A 20,041-nucleotide genomic window follows, 5' to 3' on the forward strand; every position below is an offset into this window, starting at 1 on the left:
GAAGATGGAGGATAGGAGGGGAACAACTGCCAGAGCTGGGTCCCGGGACAGTGGGAAGGTAGCACATTAAGAATATCAACCAACAGGTCAGCACTGGCTCCTTGGGGAGAAGGTGAAATGCTCAGAAATGAGAAGAAAGGTGAGGAAGCTCTTGTTAGAAGGTTGTGTGGTCTTTTCTGGACAATAGATGCAGAGGGGAATCATTTGCTGTGATTTGAGTGAGACCTGAACAGCTGGACTTGAGAGTACCAACAGCTGTCAAGTGTACATTCATTCAACCAACTATTACTGAGGGCCTTCCATGCTGCAGAAATTGGGCATTTATGCCTGGGCATAAATGGGCATTTATTATTATAAATACTCTGGGTAAAAGAGAAATCATTTGATTTTATCGCTCTCACATCTAGAAAAAGACCCTAAGCAATAACAGGTGAGAATTACACCCTTTGAAGCTTATGTACGTGCTAATGGATGAGATTTCCCTATTGCAGGAGCCCAAAATCCATTCCTCAGAAGAAAATATATGGTGTTAGTTCATTTATTCCACAAACAGATACAGTGTGCCTGAGCATCAGGTAAGTGAGCTCTGAGGAAGCAATCATGGTCTCTGTTCCCCAGAGGTTCACAACCAATGTGATGCTTCTGTGCTCCCCACCAGTGGGGCACGCTGCATTGCTCGGAGCATTAACTGACCCACCATCACAACCTTTATGCTTCATTAGAAGGCAAGAGTCTGGCCATCTGAACATTTTTAACAGCATATTTTCTGTATACAACATAGTTTTAGGGAGTGGACTGGACCAGAGAGTTCTGTGGATGGTTTTTCAGTGCTATTCAACCTCAAAATGAACTCTCTTAAAAACACTGCAGCTTTTAAATTTATAAACCAAATGTGTCAAATAAAATCTACCTTTCTCACACTGATCTTTAAGACCCTTCATGATCTCATCCCTGCCACCTCTTATACTAGCTTTGTAATATATGGTTTTTTAAAAAATGTTTAAAAACACTTTTAAACTAGTGAAAAGCATCTCAACTCATCTTCCTGGTCCAAACCCAATTTCAGATTTATGCCTACCATGTACATGTAATCATCATCATGTACTACGTACCACAAAAAGGAAAAGTGTTAAAAGTGGGGAGCGGGGGATGCTTTTACCACTATGCTTATACTGATACATTTATTTCCCTAATTCTCTTGGTGAGACAGTTTTGTGACTAAAAAGAAAATTAATAGCATGTATCAATATTGTAAAAATATGATTAATGACTTTTTGAGATTAAAGTATCATCATCTTGATTATTAGGTAAAGAAAAGCCTATTAACTAACTTTCAAGTTGGGTAATTTACTCCATTAAAACAGGGTCTGGTGTTTCAAGATTTAATGTATTGTTCAAATTCATGTATGCAAACAAACTCATTAAGATTCAGGAGCCTTCCTGCAGAGACTCACTGCACTTAGAATTCAGGGCCCTAACCGAAGACATCCAACTGGAGTATTTTAATGGAAACATTTGTCTTTTCTAGACAGGACATTCTCCACTATTGTTTTTGTTCTTACCCGAAGGAGGAATTAAAAATGCCCTGAGAGTTTGCAGCAGCTGGAAGGCTGCGAAGAGCTTGCTCCTTACATTACACTAACATTATGCACCGGAGGTCAAGGGCTGCTCTTGGACACCTCCTTACGCCAGGGCAGCCAGCGACAGTCACCATCACTCTGGGAATGAGTTTAAAGACAAATATTTCTCATTCTAGCTTTGTAAAATGCACATGGTCCTAAACTTGAAGAACTAATTTTCAAAAAAACTGAAGCACACCCCATTATGTGACCGAAATGTTTCTGTTGGTATTTTTTATGAAACTTGTTCTAACAAGTTACCTGGAAATAAATGAAATCCTTCACCCTTTATTGAGCCTGTGTGCTAGGCCCTGTGCGAAATGCTTTACTACAGTCCATTAAACCGCTGGGCAACAGTCCTCTGCAGAAGAGGGGTATGAGGCAGGGAGGTTAAAAGAACTGACATCACCAGCTGACAAGGAGTAGTATCACTGTTCACCTTGCAGCACCACCTCCTTAACGATAACCCATCTTTTGTTGTAAATATTTCTGAGTCACTTACGACAGAAAGGCATAGTGGTTAAAAACACAGACTCTACAACCAAAGTGCCTGGGTACAAACCTGAGTTGGTTCCACCACTTACCAGCTGTGTGACCTTGAGAAGGTAACCATTCTGTGCCCCAATTACCGCATTTGGAAAACAGAAATAACAACAGAATGCACCTAAGAGGTTGTTGTGAGAATTAAAGGAGCCAATCCATAAAGAAAATGTTAATTCATGTAAAATGCCTAGAACTGTACCTGGTGTACAGTACGCAGTCGATAAATGTCAGCTCTTATCATTGAAAGCAAGTGTTATAACAATAAAGTGTCCGGGGCCTACCCTGAGTGAACTGGGACTGAGTAATTCCCTTACACCCGTTCACACGCACATACATGTTTTGGGGGTCTCCCATATGCCAAAGATGTTATACAAACAATAATTTGTTCATTCTCAAAAACAAAATGAAACAAAAATCTGGCAAGGGAGTTACTATCCTTCCTTTGTCAATAAGGAAAATTGGTTAATTTGACCAAGGCTCTCAAATAGGAAGTAGCAGACTCAGCATTCAAATTTAAGAGTTTCTGTCTCAAAAGTCCAGGTGATTTTATCTATACAATGCTATTTGGAGTTATTTCTACTTTCCTATTTCGTCAGGTAGTCACAGGTAATCATTTAGGAGCCGAGTTTTGGAAGAGACTTTTGAGTGAACCTGGCACAGCAGTCCCTTTTGCTTATGAAGAAATGGGAGCCCAGGAAGTTTGCTACTGTGTGCAAAGTCCTGTAACAAATGCCATCTCTGAGGGGCGCACCACTATGCTTTCCTCGCCCATGTTGGTGGCCTGCCTCTAGGAAGGCCTCAGCCTTGCTCCTAATCTTTTCAGGGTTCAGAGAAACCAATGACCACTGTACACATCAAGAATGCAACAGCTGGCCCTAATGGGTTTGGCTCAGTGGATAGAGCATTGGCCTGCAGACTAAAGGGTCCCAGGTTCGATTCCAGTCAAGGGCATGTACCTTGGTTACAGGCACATCCCCAGTAGGGGGTGTGCAGGAGGCAGCTGATCGATGTTTCCTTCTCATCAATGTTTCTAACTCTCTATCCCTCTCTCATCCTCTCTGTAAGAAATCAATAACATATATTTAAAAAAAAAAAAATGCAACAGCTGAAGAAACTCCTACCAGTTGCAACAGCATGGATGGACCTGGAGAGCATCATGCTAAGTGAAATTAGCCAGTCAAAGAAAGTTAAGTATCATGTGATCTCACTCTTTTGTGGAATATAATGAACAACATAAACTAATGAACAAAAATAGAGCCAGAGGAAAAAAATATTTTAGAGTGTAATAGAAGTAATCCTGTTATTTGCAGATTTTTAATATTTCCTACAACTTTTATAATATTATACTATGTTAATACAGTATTGGTAATATTATTATATTTAAAATCTTTTTTTCTTAAAATATGAATGTATATTGCATGTAATAGTATTATATTTAAAATCATCTTTCTTAAAATATTAATGTTTATTGCATGTAAATGGCTATTTTGTAAAAAAAAAAAATTATATAGATTTCAAAAAAATTGCAACAGCTAAGTGAGGACCCAGGGGCTCCCCTCTGTGACAAGTTCATGAATTTTAAAGATGGACTTTATTACATCAAATTCAGCTGCTTGGGCCTTTCTGCTTTCTGCTCACTGCACCATTCTGGAGACCCAGGGTTAGGAAATGGATGTTAGCCTAGTCTATAATGCACTGTGAGGAAAATTCTGCCAACCAGGACTTTCCAAACAAAACCCAGAGCAGAGACAATTTCACCCTGAAAAAAAGGAAAGGACAGGCTGACATGAGGTTTAAGCCTAACTTGTCAAAGGAAAAAGGCTCACAATTATAGTTGCTGTTCCTAGTGATGTTACAGTCTAAGGCCAACAGCATATAAGCTTAACAAGCCAACGGCCCCATGCGGAGAGGCAGTGCTGAGATTTCTGATATAATTAGTTTCCTTTACGCAAAAGAGCTGGATTCATAATTAAATGCTGTTGCCTCCTGCCCACATTCTGCTGTGCACATATTTGATTGCTTCCTAAGGGACTGGGTTAGAGGTCAGGGGACAACCCAAAACCACAAGTCCAGTCCACTGACCTCCTAGGGCTGACAGGAATGTGATGCACGTTTGCAATAGTTGTTCCTGGGGCCCGCCTAGGAAAAGGCTGACTTCATCTTTCCACTCAACACACTTCTCAAGAGTTCGCTGGTCAGTTTACACAGTTCTCACAGACCACTGGAAGTGACCGCTACCACAGGCTAAGTGCCAGTGCACTGAGTCCCACGGAAAACTCCTGACCATTCTGAGAGGGGCAGGTTGTTGCGGACAGACTGTGGTCCAGAACTGAAGTACGAGGCTCGAGTCATGGCTCCTCTACCTATTTACTTGGTCAAGTCAATGACCCTCTCAGAACCTCAGCTTCCTTGTCTAGAACATGGAGATACTAATCTCTGTCCATGGACAGGATTATGAGAGGTTTAAATAGTGATGTAAATGAAAGTACTTTGTAAACAGTGAAGGTCCCAGTGAAGGGAAGAGGCCACTGAGATAGTCTGCTGATCTCCTAACTAGTCTCTGGGTATAAAATCCCGCTCTCAGGATACAAGTCCAGACCCTGAACAGGTTTCACATCCCTCCACAATCTGCGCTCTACTACCCTTCAACCTTACCTTGTTACATACCCCACTTCCCTGGAGGCCGTGGCCAACAGGATTTCTCCAAATTCTTCCCAAGGCTGTACAGCTGGCCCATTTACCCAACTGATTCCGTCGCGCTCTGATTTTAGATTAGGTGTCATTTCTTCCTAGAAGCTTTCCTCTATCTCTTCTCTCTACTTTCGTAACATTTTCTATTATCCACTGTGGCCCTTTTCATCATTGTATTCAGACTGCCTTGATACTTGTTACTCTTTCCCCTCTCAAAGACTAAATAATGTTGCTCATTGAATGAGTGAAGTTAGTGACCTAGTGGACAAATCGCTGTTAGCCTACTAACAAATCACTGAAGCACCCTCCCCAGCCTCTGCTTTTTTTTTTTTTTAATATATTTTATTGATTTTTACAGAGAGGAAGGGAGAAGGATAGAGAGTTAGAAGCATCAATGAGAGAGAAACATTGATCAGCTGCCTCCTGCACACCCCCTACTGGGAATGTGCTCGCAACCAAGGTACATGCCCTTGACCAGAATCGAACCTGGGACCTTTCAGTCCTCAGGCCGATGCTCTATCCACTGAGCCAAACCAGTCAGGGCCCAGCCTCTGCTTTTTTTATCAATTAAAACAACAAAGGCAAAAAAAAAAAAAAAAAAGGGCATGAGAGGATTAAAGACTTGGCCAAAGCAAATGGTTACTCAAAGGCGGAGATGTACTTGGACCTTATATCTCCTAGTTCAATCTCTGACTCTTCTCCCACAAAATGTTGACTATGTCCAGATTTTATGCTATATCATCAATGTCTTTTCATAGCAAGAGCACTGAAGGCAGATGAGGAATAAGAAAGAGACTAGTATTCAGAAAACTAATGCTCAAGGCCAGGCCCTGTGTGACCCAGGCACACCGTTCTCTGAACCTCCGGCCCCTCATCTGTCAAATGGAAGTTTAGCATCAGCATACCTAAGCAGCAAAAGGCTTCTTATTATTTTAGATTATTTTTCATCTATTTCACCATACTGTATATGAAGAAAATGAGATAATTTGAAAATACTTTATATATCTCCTTTGATGGAATATTTTCCCAACTTTCAAGTCCTTATTTTTCTGATGACATTTAGCTTTATTATTGGAACCAGGCATTTTTAAAGGACAGGATTCTAAAACATTAAGCGGTTTCTTTAGTACTGAGACAGGATAGTGAGAAGCTAGGAAAATTCCTTGACCATGTGGAATGGGGAGACTGAGACAGAGAGCTGAACAAACCGGCTGAGCAGTTTACAGCCAGATGAAGAAGGTCCCCTCGCCTCCCGAGAGACAGCATCTAGGCCTCAGTTGTATTTCCGCTCCAGGCCCGGAAAGGCAGCAAAACCAGGTGGGCAAGGCCAGGATCAGCTGCAGTGACTGATGACCCCCTGCCCTGGCACTGAGCAATCAGTAAAGACCGTGACCCTGAAAGAGCACACCTGGAAAACTGATGAATATTCTACTGAAACTCTCCCTTGAGACCTCCCCTACAGTCCCTGCCTGCAAAAGATAGATAAAAACCCTCAAAACAAAAGACCCATGACCCGCTCTCCCTCTGGGAAGCATGTCTGCGGCTTTCTCTGCTCTCTCTGCTTCCCCGACTTCATCCCCCACAGGCATGCATCTCCTAAACTCTAAGGGAACCCACAAAACTTGCAACCAGGGGAGCAATGGGCTGTGGCAGCTTGTCCCAGGCTAACCCCCTGACCCTGTCCCCAAGGCTCCCTTTCTCTGACTTCCCAGAGAGCTAAGGCAGCCCAGCCTAAGCTCTCCTGTTGCTCCTATGCTAAGCCCTTCTTTGTTTCACTGTCCCCAGCTTTAATAAACATACCCTCATAGTCACCGGGACTTGTGTTGTGAAATCTTTTCTGCTCGAAGTCAAGAACCCTCACACTACAGACTGACCCTAGGCAGACCCACTTAAGGGCCAAGACCCCTGTCCAATAACAGAACTACAAAAAGTTTAACTGACAAGATCAACACAGGCTGGGCTTGAAGCCTGCACTGCCTGCATGATGAGAAAACAGGCCTAGCTTAATGTCCTTGGGAGGGGCTTGTGCCGTGACTGCCTGGAAGCACGCACCGCGTGTTTTTCAGAGTACTATATATTCTATTTTGCAATAATAATGAGATAATTTGAATTTAAAAATGAGGTAAATCATATAATGAGATCACGACATACATTTAAAATGAAAGTCTAAAGGGCCATGATACACACCTCTGACTATGTTACATACGCATGTTTTTAATTTTAATTATAACAGAATTTTGTGAAGTGAAAGAAATTAGTTGGATTGTCCCATGAATTTTTCATGCTTCTATAAGGACTGGAAATCTTCAAAACAATAGTAAGTAGAGAAAATGGGGAATGCACTCACTCAAATTATTTTGTTTGTGAATGGCACCCTTATCAATACGTCACCGTTTGCTACTGGTGGTGCCTGAGGCAAGTACCAGTACCAGTTTTTAATCTTCTAGTTCTAAACAATATAAGAGAGCAATACAGTCAGAAATCATTATTAATTCTCAAACTACATTACGCACAAGTTTCTAAATACAATAGTTCACTCCAACTGCCAACAAAAGCAAAAGCAAGAGACTGAACAAGTAGACAAAGAAATCAATAGGAGAGGAGAGGAGAATGTTGTTTTCATTATTCTCTTTCCAACCCAATTCCCTCTCCCCAAGTCCTGGTATGGGTGAGGTGTTAATGCAGAGAGTGGAATGAGAAAGTGGTCGGGGTCATTCAAAAAATGGAAAAATTGTTTTCTAAGCCATCTCAAGATTTTATTCAGAGACCTTAAGAAGAAAAAAAAAGTTAAATATTCTTTATTGAAAACTATAAACAGCTACTCCATCCAAATTCATAAGCAACTTACAAATTACAGTAGGATTAGTCACTGACATCTCAGAACACAAGCCCTTTTTTGTAATGGATTTTGTGTATTTTGTTGTTAAAAATTTCAACTTCCATGGCTGAAAGTCTTTTTCAAAGAAAGCGCTTATTGGGCCATTTCTAGCAAGAAAAAAGTATCAGGTCTGGGGGTATAAAGTCTAAACCACCACCAGCAGCACCAGGTGGAAAAGACAACATGTGGGCCATCCTGGAGTTGGCCAGCCTTTTCATACATGAAGTAGGGGAAGAAAGATGTAAGTTGTTGTGAAAGAACTTACACTGGCTGTAGATAAAGGAGGTGGGAGAAGGCAACGCAGGGCTAGTTCTGGGAGAAGTGCTCCTCTGGATTGGTTATGGGCAACAGTCTGAAAAGTTCATGTGTAAACAAGATGCGAAGGAAGGCTCCAGGGTTTGATGGCATCTGGCTATCTTCTCTTTAGATAATAGCCACCTGGAAGTTAATTCAAAGTTCCAACATACACGCAGGAATGTGAGCAATCTTGTTAGCTGGCCACAGCTATGAACAGCTAACTGCTCTGTCTTTCTCTCCCTCTTTGGCCCACTGTAACTTAATCAAGCGCATCTCAGAATTTTTTTCCTTGTCAGTGTGTATGACATTAGAATATTCTGCAACACCTATTCCAGATAAATAAATATTGCATAGGTTCCTAAGAAAAAAACTCTTAAAATTCAACTTTTAAATAGACCACCTATATTTCATATTAAAACCTGATCACATATTTTAGAGATTGTTCTACCACTTTATACATCAGGAAAACATCTATGAGTTGTTCAAATAATTATTGCCAAGTTCTTTGCCAAAACAGGCAAAATTATAGTGTGATGTGGGGGAAGTCACGTCAGTCCAAGCTTTGCCAACAGAAAGCTGTGCAACACTACACACACTGCTTAACTGCTTTGTGGGCTGGTTTGTATCATGATGCAGGGAGAGTCCATCCTCACCCAGCTTTTGCAAAGTGCTTTGAAATTCTACAATGCTGTCATCTAGTCTACCTCAGTGATGGCAAGCCTATATTTGATGAACATTAAGGACATGCAGAGCTTTAGCATTTTCTCCTGGGAACAAAGAATTAAAATTCATGTCCAGCAACAGGTGACTTATTGTCACCAAGTGGATAGAGCATAGTTTCTTAAACTATTGCTGAATGCTACAGGTAGGACTGCAAGCAAATACTTCATCACAGCCAAGAAACAGGGCTGCTTCAGAATCTGTTTCCAAATTGTTTCTACCACTGTCTGTGGCCTCCCAAAGGAAGTCCTGAGTAACTAAGTTACACAAAATAAAACAAAAAGCAGGCTTATTTCTTCTTCTACAGACAATCAGGCATCCACTTCCTTTAAAGTTCTTATTAATTTAAATCCAAATAAGAAAATTCCAAAAGATACAAATTTTGGGTCTTTCCTATGTTCAGTAGGAAAAGGAGAAAAGGACACATCTCCAGACACAATACAAGTAATAATCATTCCCCAGTAATATATATATATATATTTTAATCCTCACCCGAGATTTTGTTGTGTTGTTTTAGCGAGAGTAAGGGAGAGAGAGAAACAGATGTGAGAGAGTAACATCAATCAGTTGCCTCCAGTACACACCTTGACTAGGGATCAAACCTACAGCCTACGTATGTGCCCTGACCAGGAATGAAACCCACAACCCTTTGATGTACTGGATGATGTTCCAACCAACTGAGACACGTGGCCAGGGCCATCAATAATACTTTTAATATTGAAATTTATACACCATGCATTGGATAGCTACCTACTCACTTTAGAAAATAGACAGCATATGTGTATGACATTGCCACCCAATCTCTCCCTCCCCTGCCATGGCAGACATCAGGAATCCATGACCGCCCTCAAGCTTGCTGAGCTCAGACAGGACCTCAGGTTTCTATACAACACAGCATTCCAGGTGGCCCCTAACAACCCGTCATTACTGGCATTCATACTAAAGCCTATTTCAGCCCGGCTCTGCATATTCCTCAACATACTATGCCAAAATATTGAAATGGATCTTCAAAGACAGCCACTTCCTGATAGTGTCGAGATACAGTAAAACCTTCACTTAAACAATAAAATGGTAATGTTTTCCTGTAATAAGAGCAAAGAACATAACTGCAAACATTAGTTTTAGTCCAGACACTATGCTATTCCAGTGAGATGTGCAAGTGGTTCTATATAATAAAGGTTTATATTCATCTTTTTAAAAATAGAATTTGGCTTTATTCAACACAAACACTGAATTCCAATCCACTCACTATCCTGTCACTCAAACAAGTGCTGGGCAGAACACAGACACAAACAGAGCTCCATCTGCTAATTAAAACTGGGCACAAAACTGTTAACAGGCATCTGTTGCATTGTTTGAATCTAATGGGCAGAGACAAAGCTGAAATGGCTCTTCAAAAGCAAACCCAGTGATTTCACTCATTTTCTCTGGTATTTATGTTAGTGGGGGGTTGGAAGCATGGTGTTAAACAGCTTATTATAGAGTCTGAAAGATAAGTGAAATATCTTGCATATTTTAAAACATCCCTTCAAAACTGATCATAGAAAGCTATACAACATTTTATACTAGGGTAAATACCATTCTTGTATAAAGAATTCATAGTAAGCACTTTTAATCTTATCTCAGACATCATCTAATCATCTACAACTATGAAAGAAGAAAACTAAAATCCAAGCAATGCTTCACAACTTACACAGTGCTTTCACAATTCATCCATCCAGTCATTCATCTGTCCAACTGAGTGGGCATTTAATACAGGCATTGGAGATTTAAGAGATGAATAAGACTTGATTCCTGCCCTAGGGAATTCACAGTAACCCTGAAAAATTGGTACTATATTATTACACTCTAGTATAGATGAAAAAACTAAGGCCCGAGAAGGACAACTGATTCACTAAAGGCCAGAAAACTAGGAAAGGCAGATGTCAGGACATGAACCCAGATCTGACTCCAGACCCACTGCTCCTCTTAACGTGCCATGCCCTTTCCCTGACACCGAACATGAACAAGTCCACTTCGTTGGCTACTGACACGTCAGAAGGTCCACATTGTTATGTTCCACAATATTATTACTCACCTAAATCTACTACCTCATCCCCACTACAACATTCCTCCCAATCTACTATGAAAAACTACTTCCTACAAAACTCTTCCAAGCAGCAATTCTAACACACGCAAGAGAGCTGGCCGCCAGGCCGGCTCAGTGTGCAGGCGGCCAGACCTAAACAGCCCCGGCTGCAGGCCTTGCCGCAGCTTCCTCGCCTTCCATTTCTGATCCCACTCTTCTGTTCAGCTTCAGTTATCAGATTCAGTTCAAGAACTAACTGCTATTTTATTCCTTAGTTTGCCTTATCTTCACAGATTAGACTTCTCTCCCTCTAAAACAAGATGCAAACCAATTTCCCTCCAGCTTTTCTCAGTGGATCCAAACAATCTTGGTGCTGCTGCCAAGAGAATCTCCTCCCTGATTTGCTGCCATGCAGAACAGCTGGCCAAGTTCTTTATTAAAGTACACTTATGTTTAAGACACATCAATATCTGTAGCCAGGACTCAGTTTCCCTGCTCTCCTCCTTAATTTGTTGAGTGGCTTTTTTCATATGCTAGAACACAAACTGAGGAGATGAGTTTAACCCTTTACTACCAAGTATTAAATTCTACATGTTCTGAAATAGATAGGAAGTCTACTGACAGCTTTGAAAGAACACATGACATTAAAATAAGGCTTCATGTACAAAATGTTCAATTTGAAGTTGAATGTTCCGTGCATATTTTTGTTTGCAAGGATGAAACGAATGAAAACAACTATGAAAATTAAAATCAACTTGCTCTACATATCTGGATTACGCTCAGCCAAATGTTGATATCATCTTGGCTAAAAATGTAAACATGACAAAGTTTGTTTTTCAGTCAATAAGTCTTGATAAAAGCTTTGAATTGCTACCAACGAAAAACAGTTTTTAATAAAGTTGGGGTCAGCAAACTTTTTATATAAAGAAAGAGTAAATATTTTTAAGCTTTGTGGGACACATATGGTCTCTTGCATAGTCTTTGTTTTGTTTGATTTTTTTAATAACCCTTTAGTACTGTAAAAAACCATTCTTACAGTGGACTGCAAAAAAACAGGCTGCAGGCCACATTGGCCTATGGGCAACAGTTTGTCAACCCCTGATTTTGAGGAAACTGAATACAAGAAAAAAAAAAAAGCAATGTTACAGAAGAAAACATCTAAAAGTGCTCTGGTGAGAGAAGGCTGCAACAACTGCCATCATCCCCTTATTAGTATGATTGCATTAGTTATTTTGCACAGGGAGGAATTTTAATGACAGGGTGCCCTTTGATCTCCTAACCTGAAACCACAGAAAGAGCAAAGGACAGCTAGCTTCAGGTGCTGAGCTGTCCCTGTATCCCCTGCTGCAGCACTATGAACCACTGTATGAGCATTCACTATTTCCCAGAACAGATTTGGCTCATCAAAGTGGGAGCATTTAACTTTCTCCACATAAAGCATACGGGCAAAATCTAATTTCTTCCTAGAAAAGGTGGTGACAAATTTGTGGAGATGGTCATGCTGATTAGATATAGCAGCAGCTTGATTGTGAAAAGCGACACAGACTTGGATTTGGAGTGCGCTGGAGTCTCTGTTACAACCCGCTGTGATCTTGACAATGTCAACTTAACCTTAGTTTTCTTATTTATAAAATTGGGGCAGGGGCATAAAGATCATCTCTAAGACTCTTTCTGCTGTCAAACTATGACTATACTAAAATGAAACCACTCAGGAAATACCCTAACCGGAAGTTGGGGCGGGGGGAGAGCGGGTGGAAGGGGGGCAGGCCAGGGGAAAGACAGCAAAGGGAAGAAGCTTAGATTGTCTTGTTAGAGAACAGGATCTGCTTTTCTTTTTCTTCTACCAGCACCTTATTCAGTACAGGTCATTCCAACATGTCAATGTGCCCTCCTATCAATATTAAAGTGTACCCACAGCCCAGAGGAAATATAACACGTAGCTAACTGTATAGCTGTTTCCTGGTTGTCTTAATGTTACATTTTATAGACATTTAATTAAGCATTAATTATGATTATGTAAGAGGTTTGGGAAGCCAATTAAAAAACTTTTTTCAGTTCTCAAATATTGGAACTGAAAGGCTAGCACTGGGCCTATTATTTCAAATGGATAAAACAATCCTACTCAATAGTTGACAAATATTATCTGACTAATATACTGGAAGAGTCCCAGTAAGTCCGTAGGAAGAAAACGTACCCCTCCACCACCCAAAGAGCAAAAAGGGAATGAGGGGAGCCAGGATATCTCAGAGAACAGCCGGACCTTAGAGAAGTAAGGAAAAGTATCTGGGCAACAACTGTATCTGCTCTGAAAATGACTAATTGTCGCCTTCCTCTCATGATGGCAGACGCCTCATGAAAAGTGTCTAAAGATGGCAAGAGGCCCTTTTTAAAACTACTTAAACTTTAACAAACCAAAACTAAGTCTTAAAATGTCCCCTCATTGGAAGAAACAGACACAAGGTATACATATCTACCAAACCACACACACACACACAGACCCCAGGCGTTAAGAAATGCGTCTTTCCTGTGACATAGACCTTATCAAGGTTTGTCAGCAATGCTGTGGCAGACCTTGTCAAAACCCAGTTCCAATACCCAGGAACTTACACACCTAGGAACTTCAAGAAGTAACTATGACTGGGAGGAGATGAACCACCAGCTCTCACTTCAACAACTTCCTATCACCTGGGAATGGGATGGGGGTGTTAAAGGAGTAGTGCGGCGGTTCTCAACCTGTGGGTCGCAACCCCTTTGGCGGTCGAACGACCCTTTCACAGGGGTCGCCTAAGACCATCCTGCATATCAGATATTTACATTACAATTCATAACAGTAGCAACATTACAGTTATGAAGTAGCAACGAAAATAATTTTATGGTTGGATCACAACATGAGGAACTGTATTTAAAGGGCCAGAAGGTTGAGAACCAACTGGAATAATGGGATTTTGCTACTAGCGATATGGACACTCCAAACCTATGTTTGTGGAGATTTTTACTACGATGGTGTTAACATTCACCTTAGCTTCCTAACTTCATTTCAATTGCAAAGCACTGGGTTTCAGGTATATAAACTCTTCTACTGTTTGAAGGCAGTGTGCTACCACTTCCTGTTGGGGCTCTGGGGGGAGGGGGGGTAAGTGGAGGCATGGAAGATTTCTCCCTCCTCCATGTCAAGTGAAGACACAGCTCATAGTCTCTTTTTACCACATCCACCCCACAGAAAATACAAAGACTAAGATTATTCATGAGATTCACCCCGTTTAACTGTCTACCACCCCACCTGTTCCAAACAGTGTCAGGACACTGTTTTTCATGCCTTAATAGCTGCGGCCCTCCATTGAACTGAATTGCAATCATTAAAAAAAAAAAAAAAAAAAATCAACACAAAAAGAATTCTAATCCTTCAGAATGAAAAGTAATTTTTAAAAGCTACTATTTTAAAAAGAAGTAGTCACCCTTACAGGAAATATGGGGCAAAAATTAAGGCAAAAAAAGGGAAAACTAATTAAACTATTATAAACAAGCAAAGGTCATCCAAGGAGCTTAACAGAAATAGCATCCAAGCGACTCACTCACTGTCAAAGCAGGAGACTGCTTCTGGGAGCGTCAAGCATAGAATGGACAGAAGACTACCCACTCAACCAGTCAGAAACTGTCCTTTACCAATGGACTGCAGCATGCATTCAACAATGTAAGAAGGTTACTCTAGGTTTTGAGATGAGTACCAGCATCAAAATTAACGCCCTTTGGCTGCTGTAACAGCTCCAACCAAATCTCTCAGAAATATACTTGAGACGTGACATTTAAAATCTGCTTCCTCAGAAAAGAAAAAGTCCCACTCAAGACTGACTGCCAAGAACTTGCAGCTCAAACTTCCCTAAGCCCAGACATCATAACACCGGGGAGCTTTCAGACCACTCAATTCCTGTGAAAGAGGCCAGAGCCAACCAGTCAACCACACAGCTTTGCCTACTACTTGATTTGAAGAGTGCTCTATACCCAATTATGCTTTTTAAAGAAATAATAAATTATCTCTAAAACATACAAATAATCAAATAACACTTATGACCATCGCACTAGCCCCCAATAATCCCAGAGATTCATGGTAAAATAAGCTGTAAGAATTCATTTGAAAGACGCTTAAGTGAGCTCCTCGGAGAAGCCACAAGCATCACCCCGACGACCAAAAGTTAAGATCCTTCAGGCATTTAATTAACCGCAGCTATTTAACAAGGAAAAGGGTGTTAAGGTTACTTGGTTGGCAGCTTAAAACCAGCTTTGATTTCCTCTTCAGTTTATAGGAAGTTAGAGAACTTGTTACCTGAACACAGTCTTCCAGTACAAAAGGTGGAAGGACAGCTCCCAGCCCAGATCAGAAAAAAAAAACTGAATCAAATGAAAATAGGGGGGGGGGGGGGGGGATGCTGCTTGTTGTGATTCGTTGAGCAACTCATAATTAAAACCAGAGCAAAAAATACAGGGACCCAGGCAGACTCCTCGGCTGCGAAGTTCTTAAACATTCAAGCCCAAGAATTTAACAATTAAGTGTTGCTTTTCAGGAGATGGTAGTAAAGGTCTCCTATTTTCCTGACCACACCGCTCCCCAAAGTCACCGATTCTCTTAACGCCCCTTCACGCTCGCAGAACAATTTAATGCTCTGGATACATCCTCCTCTCATTGGGCACTTTTTCTCTTTTTCCTGCACTTTGTCCCGAGGAAGCGAGGACAGAAGAGGGTAACAGTGCTCCCAGTTCCTGAAGAAAGTCCTGCTGTCCATGCCCTGCCCTCTCCCACCTCCTCCACCGAGTGCCCAGCCTCCTCCCCCCTTTCTCTCACACCAGCTCTCCTTCACTTTCTCCCCCACGCACCCCACTCGGTCCTCTGGTCCCCTGAACCCTGCCCCGACCTGCAGCTTCCTTCTGCCCCCGCCAGGACACCTCCCCAGACCCCGGTGCCCGGTCCCCCGCCTCCCACCACTCACCCCCCCCAACCCCCTCCCGCTGCTGGACTCGCACCCTTCGTGCCCCGGTGTCTCCTGTTCCTCTACTTCGCGTCCCTCCCGTTCCCCCAACCCTTCATTTCCCCTTCACATTTCCTTCCTCTTTCCTGTCTTTCCATCCATCTCACACCCACTATCCCTTTCTCTCCCTCCGTGAGGATCCTTGTGTTCCACACACACACACTTTGTCCCCCGAAGACCCTTCCCTGTCACCCCACCCCTCTCGTTTCCCCCAACACCCCTGCGTCCTTGTTCCATTGGTTCCCCTTTCCCTTTCTTTGCCCCCAAGTTTCCCCTTCACCTCCCAGCCTCACATCTCCGCCCGCCCCTTTCCTCTCTCCGTCTCCCTCGCCCACGGCCCTCGCCGTCCCGCCGGCCCGGGGTCCTCTCCCTGGGGCCCCCAAGCCCTCCCCCGCCCCCTCTCCAGGCCCCCTCGCCCTCGCCCTCGCCCCCTGTTTCTCACTCCCGGTCCCTGGCAGCGGCCCCTCCCTCACCGATGGTGGAGATGAAGGTGGTGTTAAAGGCGTCCTCCGAAAAGCGGAAAAGGAGGCAGGTCTTGCCCACCCCCGAGTCGCCGATCAGCAGCAGCTTGAACAGATAATCGTACGTCTTCGCCATCTTCTCGCTCCGGCCGTCTGACCCGGGAGCGAGAGCAGCAACCGAGCGAGGCGGAGAGGGGGCCGCGGCGAGGGGGCGTGCCCGCCCAGCCGCCGCTCGCCCCGCCCCTCGCCCCGCCCCTTCCCTAGGAGAAGGCCTGCGCGCCCCGCCCCGCGTGGCCAATCCGCGGGGGTTTTGTCATCACCGCCCCGAAACCCAGGGCTTCATGGGACTTGTAGTTCCTTCGAGGAGCTTCGGGCGTGCCTGGCGCGTCTGGCGCTGGCCGTAAGGACTGCCCCACAGGATAAAAGAAGGTCCGCTCTGGGAGGGGCGGCCAGGTGCACTAGGCGTTTCCGTCCAAGTGAGGAAGGAAGGCCCAGTTTCGAACTCTGCGTATCGTGCCTGTGGGTTATCTGCAGTGCATTATCGGGTACTCAACTTCGTCATTTCTTTTGTGTGCGGGCTGCTTTCAAATCCAGGACCTCGGAATCTGAATCCCGCGGTTCCTGCATCTCTGCTGCCGGGACCCAGAGCTGAGATGCTTTCTTTCCTTATCGTTGCTGTGGCACAGCCTGTGGATTATCTGCAGTGCATTATCTGGCTTCTCCTCCAGTTCCGGCCCTGCACCACCTCTAAGCCCCCCCCCCCCCCCCCAGCCCCTCAGTTACAGAGCTGGAAAAGAATGATTGCCATTCTAACTTGAACCACACTTCTGTTCTCTTCTTCAGACTTCCAGACCAAAGCCAAATACGATGGGTATTTTAGAGGATCTGCTATGCAGACCATTCCCCTCTCCCCGCAGGAGGATGGATAAAAAAAAATCTTGGAATTGAACATAGTAGGATTGTGCTACAGGTTAATGCCCTTAAAAATTGCAAGCATCATGCGAGGCAGGAACGATGACTACGGGAATCTAGAGTCTATGATTTGGATTTTGTCTTGGTTTAGCTGATTAACTGCACACAGGCTCTCTGTGCCGCAGTTTCCTCCTCTGTAGAGTGGGTATAAATCTAACTGTTTCATAGGACTGTAGGGAAAACTAAATGTGAAAACACTTTGAAATCCACAAGGCCTTGTACAAATGTTAGTATCCCTTCTTCAACCCTCAGAAGACAAGCCCTCACTTAATAGATGACAGATGAAGGGGGGGAAGCAACATTCTGTTATACCCAATTTAATCCTTTATTTACTATTTTAGACTATTTTTGTTTTTGTGGATGTACTACCATTCAGGTCTCTTTCATTCTCTAGTAGCAGAAACCCCATCAGACCAAGTTCTCCAGAAAGTAGTGTTTATTGGCTCAGGTAAAGTTGAAGGACAAATAAATAGCTAAGGAGGTCTGGACCAGTCAGGGCTCTCTGTCTCTCATCTCTTTTTTTTTCCTTCTCAGTTTTAATTCTAATATGTCAAATACCAACAGTTAAGACCCACATGAACAAAAACTCTTTAGGGTCCTCAATAATTTTTTTAAGATGATAAAGGGGTCCTGAGGCCAAAATATTTGAGAAACTGGCCTAGGCATTTACCTTAGATCAGGGGTGGGCAAACTTTTTGACTCGAGGGTTACAATGGGTTCTTAAACTGGACCGGAGGGCCGGAACAAAAGCATGGATGGAGTGTTTGTGTGAACTAATATAAATTCAAAGTAAACATCATTACATAAAAGGGTACGGTCTTTTATTTCAATAGTTTTATTCATTTCAAACAGGCCGGATCCGGCCCGCGTGCTGTAGTTTGCCCACGGCTGCCTTAGATCAAAAGAAACAACTTCTAGTAGGTTATAGGAGGTTATTAAGGGAGCCAGTGGCCTCAACCATCCTATATAATAAAAGGCTAATATGCAAATAGACCAAACAGCAGAACGACTGGTTGCCATGATGTGCACTGACCACCAGGGGGCAGATGCTCAATGCAAGAGCTGCCTCCTGGTGGTCAGTGCGCTCCCACAGGGGGAGCACCGCTCAGCCAGAAGCAGGGCTCACAGCTGGTGAGCACAGGGAGGTGACGGGAGCCTCTCCCGCCTCCACGGCAGCGCTAAGGATAAGGATGTCCAACTATGGCTCCCGGACTTCTAAAGGGTGAAGGCCGAGCTGAAGGCCCCCCTCAAGTACACGAATCTCATGCACTGGGTCTCTAGTTAGTGGAATAAGGAAAAAACATGGACAGTTAGTTGAACAAGACAACAGGCTTTTATAAAACACATCTTTGTAACTTCATGTACAATGACAGTGATATTTCCTTCTTAGTCTTGAAAGAAGATTTAGTTGGCCCTAGTGTTGGCCTCCACCTACATGGAAAGAAGATGAAATGTATCATTAATTCACACCTATTGATCATATAGTACCCAGAAGGTTGCTGTAAATCTAAAGTCTAATTCCTAGAGCCCACTTGATGGGAACAAAGCTCTAAGGAGGTCAAAAGTCACAATTTCTGCTGCCTAATGAGGAGGGTTTCTGCCCTCTGCCCCAGGCGGACCCTCCCTGCCCCAGCCAGTTCTTGGGCAAGTCTTTGAACTTTGCCTGAGCAAAGACTGAACAAGTGTGGACAGCTCAGTGCTACATGTTCTTCTTTATTCTGAAAAAGAAAAAAGATATCTGCAAAGACAGTGGGATCTTTTTTATAAAATGTGTGCTGATTAAAGTAACTTTTAGTCCCACTATCTGCATGCAACTGTTGGCATTCTCTTTTTGTGTGAATAAGAACACACTGCTCTCCCCTTGTGGCTCAGTTGGTTAAAACATCCCCCCATGCACCCAAGGCTCTCGGGTTCAATTCCCAGTCAGAGCATATATCCAGATTTGGGGTTTGATTCCCAGTCAGGGCACGTGCTGAGGCAGCTGATGGATTTTTCTCTCTCCCTCTACCTTCCGCTCTTTCTAAAAAAGATTAATAGAAAAATTAAAAAAAATTAAAAAAAAAAAGCCCTGGCTGGTGTGGCTCAGTTGGTTGGAGCATCCTCCCATATACCTAAAGGTCTCAGGCTCCATTCCCAATCAGGGCACATACCCAGGTTGCAGGTTCGATCTCTAATTAGAGTGCCTATCCATGTTTCTCTCACATCAATGTTTCTTTCTCTCCTCCTCTCTTTAAAATCAATAAAAATGTATCCTCAGGTGATGATTTTAAAAATAAATAAATAAATAAAAAGAACACACTGATGTGGTAAAAAAAACAAAAAACAAACAAAAAAAACAACCTAAGGTCAGAAAAGAAGCTAGAGTTAGGAATTTTAAAGTCCCTAAATTTCCTTAGGGGAATTTTGTTAATTGATGGGAATTTTTCTTTTTTAATTCTGTTTTATTCTCACTTCCCTGGTCTTTCTCTGCTACCAAGTGTATATAACATTGTGACTTTCTAACAGGTAAGTCTGTGCACCACCGTTGAACCATTCAAGCATTTTGATACATTGACATTGCTTCGAAGAATCCCATTTTTTCTTTTATGCATTGTTCATATTTTGTAAAACAGTATGTTACTTAGAAATGAGGTTTTGGTGGTAGTAACAATACTATTGAATCAAGGCATTTTGCTCAAAAGACTGGGCAATCTATTTGTAGATCTAAAGGTACCAAAGGTGACAGGTTGCCACTTTCTTTCTCCAAATGGCATCTTTAGATCTCTTTCTAA

The 20,041-nt window shown here is 42.8% G+C and overlaps 1 protein-coding gene across 1 annotated transcript in view; it reads right to left on the reverse strand.

Annotated features, from left to right (window-relative positions):
* RAB8B (RAB8B, member RAS oncogene family) overlaps window positions 1-16,511 on the reverse strand; it is a 65,637-nt gene extending 49,126 nt beyond the window's left edge. The window contains exon 1 of the mRNA XM_059699181.1: window positions 16,311-16,511. Within this exon, the coding sequence (XP_059555164.1) occupies window positions 16,311-16,434 (124 nt within the window). The 5' untranslated portion in view covers window positions 16,435-16,511. The remainder of the gene's footprint in view (window positions 1-16,310) is intronic.
* Window positions 16,512-20,041: the final 3,530 nt, after the last annotated feature.

The sequence above is a fragment of the Myotis daubentonii genome, chromosome 1, assembly GCF_963259705.1.
Source record: "Myotis daubentonii chromosome 1, mMyoDau2.1, whole genome shotgun sequence".
NCBI classification, from domain to species: domain Eukaryota; kingdom Metazoa; phylum Chordata; class Mammalia; order Chiroptera; family Vespertilionidae; genus Myotis; species Myotis daubentonii.